This window comes from Lytechinus variegatus, chromosome 7, assembly GCF_018143015.1.
Source record: "Lytechinus variegatus isolate NC3 chromosome 7, Lvar_3.0, whole genome shotgun sequence".
NCBI classification, from domain to species: Eukaryota; Metazoa; Echinodermata; class Echinoidea; order Temnopleuroida; family Toxopneustidae; genus Lytechinus; species Lytechinus variegatus.
Genome location: NC_054746.1, coordinates 31,796,207 through 31,803,853, shown reverse-complemented (window position 1 = coordinate 31,803,853; position 7,647 = coordinate 31,796,207). Strand labels below are relative to the sequence as shown.

The following is a 7,647-nucleotide window of genomic DNA, read 5'->3' as shown; positions in this document are numbered from 1 at the left end:
AATCGTGATTAAATTGTATTCCTTGCTAATTTTGCTATTTTCTACATCTTAACTCATGAAAATGTTTGATTACTTAAATCCTTTGAACACAACTCAAGTTTCTTTCGCTCATTTTCTTCAGCGCGCCAATCGTTTTGTGCAATGCGCATTGCGGCTGATGAATTATTGATGAATATCCTTTCTGTTGAAACAGAGAGTGGATGTTGAATGGAGTGAAGAGGATTGAACACAATATCGATTGTATTCGGGGTGGGTAAACATGGTCAATACGGCCAATACGGTGAGTGTTCAGGACCTTCGCTATTTGATTATACCGGGTAATAAACCCTCTGCATGACTACCGTTAGTTTCAGAGACGCTGTTGGTGAGACGACTCGCATTTCCACACCTTTGCAGGGCCGCCACACGGACGGATAGCAATTTTCTCCGTCTACCTCATATTGTACTTCACACAAAAAATGGTAAGCATAATTATGTATTCATATCCACGATTATGGTTGTATTAAGCTTTAAAAAATAAGTGTTTTCAGGTCAAATTGTGATGATTGACTCATAAATGTTTGCAATGGGATGCACATAATATACCTATTTTGTACATTTTTAAAAGATTGACCTGAAAGCTATTGAGCTTTAATAGATTCCGTACATAGTATCATAATAACATGAATGTGCGCAAATGGATTCTAACTTGATTTTATGGAGAGACTCCCAAGGAAAAATTGAATCATTGGCAGTTGCATCACTATACTTTTTACGTGAAAGAAAAAAAATTTTTGCTGCGCATATATTTTGTAAAGATTTTTTTCTTCAAATTTTTTATTTGAATTTAATTATGTACTTACGAAAATAAATTCAGTTCTGCACACCATGCATGGCCTTAAATAAATGCACGATACATTGATAAGAATGTGTTTGTTTATACAGCCCCATTCATCCAGTTGACTTTTACCATGCTTTTATGACTCATTTTGGCCCTATTATCTTCTGAGGAATGCAGAGTTGTATAAACCCAGATAACCAGATTAATGTTTTCCAATTCTTAAAAATCTACTTTAATTCTATGATATTCACACAGGCCGCTGAACTCACAGAAGAGCAAATCGCCGGTAAGTTATCATTCTTTTATAGTTATTGGAGTTGAGAGATAATAGAATAACAAAAATAACTTTAAGCTGCACTTTCCTATTTGAAATAATTATGATTGACACAAGGCATTACCGCTATCATACTAATAATAACAACATATAAAAAACTTGTTATCCGCATGCTAAATAAACATATAAGATTTGAATTGAAATATAAGCTTTCAGAATATTATCAGCATTATCATAACTGTTAATTGACATTTGTATCAAATTTGCACGATAGGGATCTTCGGGCTCGCGATCCAACGTTGTACCTTTTGAGATTTGCCAATACAACTCAGAATGTCTGCATAATGAGGGCAGTAATGTGCAATTCTACAATTCATTTGTCTTGGGCTATTTTCTCTTATATACTTATATACAAGTACAGGAGAGTATAGAAGTGTCCCACGGTGATTGTTTATTTTTGGGTGCATTATGTACTCTAACTTGGTTCCCATATTTGATTGGGATAGCCCAAAATAACATTGAGTTATGAATTTGATATTAATATTTGCAATCTACTATATTGGATTCATCCCTATTAAAAGGCAACCATTATTTTGATTTCACCATCGAGGTCGACAGCGGTGATATATTCATCTACTCTCACCTTAATCTGGGGGGCGTTTCATGAAAGGACTTGTCGGACATTTTATCCGACAAGTACCAGTTTATCCGACAGTTACCATAGGAACAGTGCCTCTCAGCCAATCAGAATCAAGGAAAGATGTCAGATCTGACAACTTGTCGGATGAAAATATTGATGAAACGCTCCCCAGATATGCATAATAATGATGATGACCATGATGATGATGATAATAATGATAATAATAACAATTATGATATAATGTTAATAATAATAATATTAATAATAATGATGATGATGATGAGGTTGATGATGATGATGATGATAATGATAATAATAATGATTATGGTAATGATGGAGATTATGATGATGATGATAATAAGCATGTTAAAAACACTTTTTGGCTATAAACTAAAATTCCAACGCACATTATCCAATCGATAATTTTTTGTGAGAATGAATAATTTACAATTTTGCTTTCATTGACTCAAGTAAGAAGAAAATAACCACATATTGGGATTAAGGCTTCTTGTATTTACTAATTTATTTGTTGGAAGGTTGTTTGTAAACTTCAACCATGGGTCAACGCCATCCAGTTCCATGTTGACTTTGTTTTCAATTTGTAGAATTCAAGGAGGCTTTCTCCCTATTTGACAAGGACGGTGATGGCACCATCACTACTAAGGAGTTAGGCACAGTGATGAGGTCACTGGGTCAAAACCCAACTGAGGCGGAGCTTCAAGATATGATCAATGAAGTTGATGCTGATGGTAAGTTTCTTTCTGATTACTGATATCTTAAAAACAATATCCAATTCAATTAACATTGGGTCAAGAATTATAGGAATAGAAAAGGTACCCAGAAATCTACGATGTTTTAATTCGCTCATCCATGATAAAGTGTACCAATCGGAATATCTTACAATATTTCATCAACAAAGCCGAACGAAATCCAGAACAACAGAATTTCGAATGATTGTCTGCTTTCACTGCCACAGAATTTCAAATTCCTTTCTTGCTTACATTCCTTTGTTGCTCATGACATTGCGATGCCTTTTTTCTTTGCGGGATTAAAGTATTGCGAATGAATGATGACGACAAGCAATCCATAAAGAAGTATAGGTCTGAACAAGCAAAATACTTATAAGGTAAACTTACAATTTTAAATATCGTAAAAAAAATGGTATTAATAAGTTCGAATGTGTATACCGTATATTTTAACTAAGAAGCGTAAGTTTCATTCGACAATCAAAAAAGAAAAATCTCATTTTCGCCGCTAATGCACTGTAAAAAAAAGAAGAAGAAGCAGATTATGGAGTATCAGAAGTGGATTTTTAAAACGTAAATAAATAAATTAAGTAAGCTTTCCTATGTATCTTCTTGTCATTAAGTTTGGAAAATGTCTTATCTCTGTCACTCCAACTTTCAACGTTTTAGTATTTATGTATCTTCTTAACATTTTCTAAATGAATTAATTTTCTTTACGAAACTCTTATTTTTATTTAAAAAATGGGTTTGAAAAAAATCTCGAATATATCAATAATTTCCACTTTTTTTTAACTAAGGCAATGGCAATATCGACTTTCCCGAATTCTTAACGATGATGGCTAAGAAGATGAAAGACACAGATAGCGAAGAAGAGATCAGAGAAGCGTTCAGAGTGTTCGACAAGGATGGTAACGGATTCATCAGGTATGTTGACTTGTTTGGAAAGATAACGGATTGATTAGCTTCACTGGGTACACTGTAAAAACTGTGGTGTTAAAACTGACACCAATTGGTGTTGATAGAGGACCACACCCTGAGGTGTTAAAATAACACCCTAGAGGCTAGAGATTGAACATAGCACCAAAGAGTGTAAATGTAACAACCATAGGTGTTGTAATAACACCTATAGGTGTAAATCTAACACCACCAATTTAACACCAGTGTAAAATAACTGGTGTGGTCCTATATGAACACCGGTTAACAGCACAGTTTTTGCTGTGTACGAGTTATTTTGGAAAACTTGTGTATGGCTCCATAATTCAAATGTAAATCACATATTCTTTCACAAACGAATTCTTTCCATTATTATAGAGGAAATCATGAAGGATGGTTGAGTGTCTTTCAAGAGGTCTCCTTAAATCTAGGAAATCGATGACCAATCAATAATAGGCCTACTTAGAAGGGGTTTTTAAGGGATGACCTGGGCGGCTATGCCTATGTATTCATGTCTCGATCATTTTGGCGCTAATACATGTCCTGCGGGAACTATTTTTATGTCGATTTACCCTGAGCCGGTACTACTTTATACATTTCAAAAAAAGTATATTTTTAGTAGAAATACAATTTTACGTCCGCTCGATACATTATTTTGAAATGCTCTGATAAAATGCGGTTCCTCAGCTATCCATTTTCTTTTTATGCTCCCGAAAGCATGCGGTTCCTCAACTATTTTCATTTAACTTTTCATAACTATTTCTTGAGAACCATGCTTTCACTAAAGCTTGAACAATATATCCTACATGAAGTAGATTTGAAGTATATGCTACTCCTTGTATTTAGTATATCCTAATTTTTCTTTAGTTTTAACAAAATGTCTTTGGTGTAGGGTAGTTCCAAACTCACCATGGTAGCATCTAAAAATACACAAATTTTCAAACATCTTCTGTCATCTTAAAGGACAAGTCCACCCCAACAAAAACTTGATTTGAATAAAACGAGAAAAAATCAACAAGCATAACACTGAAAATGTCATCAAAATCGGATGTAAAATAAGAAAGTTATGACATTTCAAAGTTTCGCTTCATTTCACAAACAGTTATATGAACGAGCCAGCTACATCCAAATGAGAGAGTCGATGATGTCATTCACTCACTCACTATTTCTTTTGTTTTTTATTGTTTGAAATAATGAAATATTTTGATTTTCTCGTCATTGTCATGTGAAATAAAGTTTCATTCCTCCCTGAACACGTGGAATTCCATTATTTTAACATTTTGTGCTTCAGGCAAGGAGGTCCTAATCGTCAAATTCGTAAAAATTGAAATATTGTATAATTCATACAATAAAAAACAAAAGAAATAGTGAGTGAGTGACATCATCGACTCTCTCATTTGGATGTAACTGGCTCGTTCATATAACTATTTTGTTAAAAATAAGCGAAATTTTGAAATGTCATAACTTTCTTATTTTACATCCGATTTTGATGAAATCTTCAGCATTGTGCTTGCCTGATTTTTCTCTATTGATTCAAATCAACATTTTTCTGAGGTGGACTTGACCTTTAATAAAATGAGTATGTATCTTTGCATTATACAATCATCTGGCCCGTCAGAGCCACATGCGGTGCACGTTTGATTCGTCAGACCAAAATAAAAAATGAGGGAGAAAGAGAGAAAATGACGGAGGATGAAAAAATACTTATTTTTATTTTGCTCATCAGAAAAAGTTTACTCCTTTCAACGAGTTTCTCCAACTAACAAGTCATTGATCCACCCCTCATCACAAGAAAATGTATAGGGTTAATTATGTCGATGTTAAATTCAGAAGATATTTTGCATTATTGTGGTTCATCCTTTAAACATGTTTAAGAGAGCATACACCTTGACTTTATTGAGGTACCCGGATAATTTGAAATTTCAACTTAATATTAATCCGTTTTAATTTTAGTAGTAAATGTCCTGTTTACTGTTAGAATTATAACGGATCAATCGACCTTAATTTTTTGGCTCTATTTTGATGATTGTTCAAAGGTCTTCTGATCTAGCATCCATAATCATTCACAATAATTCATGTATAATATTTTGTACATGTTTTATCACATTCAAATAAAGTGTTCCCAAGTGCAAAAGACTTCCAGTTTAACGAATAATATTTTTCTTGATCACAGCGCTGCCGAGCTACGCCATGTGATGACGAATCTTGGTGAGAAGTTGACGGACGAAGAGGTGGATGAGATGATCAGGGAAGCAGACGTCGATGGTGACGGTCAAGTCAACTATGAAGGTGAGTAGTTCAATCACGGGTCTTGCACCTCAGTACTTTTATTGGGAATGGGGGGGGGGGGGCGACGGAAATCAGTAAGTGACGTCATTCCTTTTTTCTCTCAATGAAAAAAGGCCACGTGTATTGGATAGTTATACCAACCAACCATTTCTTTTTAATACCTGTTTTTTCTTCATGTCCCCCTCTTCCTTTTCTTTTTTATTCAATTAAGAAAAATTGTAGAGGCAGTTGCCATTCTCCTGGCCTCCTCTGACTTTGCACCTCATTTCACCGTCGTCACACTTTGAATATCCTAAAAGTCTTAGATTTCTTGTGAAGAAAGTTAATCCAAAAACATTAAGTGACATAAGATTTTGTTCCAAAATATGTGCAGATTTAGAATTCGAATCTGATTTTGGATAAGGCCCGAGCCTTTAGTAAATGTTCTTTGAAATATTGAGGTGTTGTGGCTCAGTGGATAAATCCCCAGACTTTAAACCACACCACAGCTTTGCGTCTTTAGGCAAGGCAGACCATTTATTTACAGTTGCCACTCTCTTATGATTGTGTATAGCATTCAATATCGAAGATCACGTAAAAGAGAGAGAGCGCATTTTCAGTGGCCTTTATTTCCTCGTCTATATAGACTGGTGTAATCATGATAATTGTCTACAGATAATTTTCACATTAGTGTTGCATGCTGGACCTGGTATGACAAGCAATTCATTAACGAGAAAGCTATTTATTGCACATCAGTTGTATTCTTGAACAGATCCAGGAAACTGGAGGCAAATTAAAAATTACAATATTATTCAACAAAAATACTATCGAAATTTAGGTATCAGCTGAAAATGGGTATAGGTAATTTAAAAAAAATGAAAATAAAAACGCCATATTTTGCTGAGAGGATGGGGTACGTGTCTTGGCACCCCTTCCTGTTTGTAGGGAATTAGTAAACCCCAGCAAAAAGCTGATTAGAATAAAATGAGGAAAATCCAACAAGTCTAACACTGAAATTGTCTGTATTACCATCATGGTAACACATTATTGAGCTCTTGACATTTTTTTACAGGTTTTATGATGAAATATTAAGATATTTATGATAATTCTTACACTGTATAGCATGTCTACAGTTCCGACAAAAAACTTTTAAAAACCCCGACAATCACACAAGGATGTAACTCCGCAAAAGTGAGAATACTCTCATGACTGTCCGCATTAACATTATTTACAATCATGATGTGTCTTTCCGTGTTTTTGAGTTGGTCGGAAAGTCTTGAGACGTACTTGGTCATTATTAACATAATTATTATTGTTGTTCTTATCTTATTTTTGTCCTAACAGAATTCGTCTCCATGATGACCAAGGAGTAAGATATTATCGCTATAAGGATTTTCTGTGAAGACTATGAAGAACAAATTTTCATCACCTTGAAATCATATTATTTGAGCTGCTCTAAATAGTAACGTTATGGGAGTTGCATGGGGTGCTCCTTTTTTTACACCTTGACTTAAGCGATTCCTGCCCTGATTTCGACACGCATAGTATTTTGGATCTGTTTGACAGATGTCCGTGGAAATGTGTAGCGTGAAAGTGTGAAAGAAAGGATAAAATGCAAAACGAACATTAAGACAGTCGGAAAATAATATATCATGATCATTTCACGGCCTCTCTGAAAACCCGAATTTGGCTGATTGAGGGCTTTTTAGCGTGTTTAAATAGAACAAATCAAATCAAAATTCATTTACCCCCCTGCAATATAGCCGTCACTCAGCAAAGGGTCCCTTTTAATTAACTTGCTGTATCCAACTGAATCTGTAGTGTCTTTGCGACTATAGTTATATAGATTATTAAGATCTCCAAGGTGCGCTCTACGGGCCGTTAGATCTTAATTCGTAAGGTTGCCCATGATCCTTATAACGTTTTTTTATAAGAGAAACGTGACCTTATATCCTTGTTCGGAAAA

The 7,647-nt window shown here is 34.6% G+C and overlaps 1 protein-coding gene across 1 annotated transcript; it reads left to right on the top strand.

The window, feature by feature from the left end:
* The first annotated feature begins 298 nt into the window (after window positions 1-298).
* On the top strand, window positions 299-7,409 carry LOC121419025 (calmodulin-A-like). The gene is made up of 6 exons (XM_041613284.1): window positions 299-461; window positions 1,076-1,106; window positions 2,340-2,483; window positions 3,278-3,404; window positions 5,587-5,702; window positions 7,026-7,409. Exons 1-6 carry the CDS (start codon window positions 459-461, stop codon window positions 7,052-7,054), a joined length of 450 nt encoding a protein of 149 aa, XP_041469218.1. The 5' UTR covers window positions 299-458; the 3' UTR covers window positions 7,055-7,409.
* Window positions 7,410-7,647: the final 238 nt, after the last annotated feature.

Coding starts and splice junctions, on each gene's coding strand:
- LOC121419025 (XM_041613284.1), top strand. Junction 2,484..3,277: donor CAATGAAGTTGATGCTGATG/GTAAGTTTCTTT, acceptor TTTTTAACTAAG/GCAATGGCAATATCGACTTT. Junction 5,703..7,025: donor CGGTCAAGTCAACTATGAAG/GTGAGTAGTTCA, acceptor TTGTCCTAACAG/AATTCGTCTCCATGATGACC.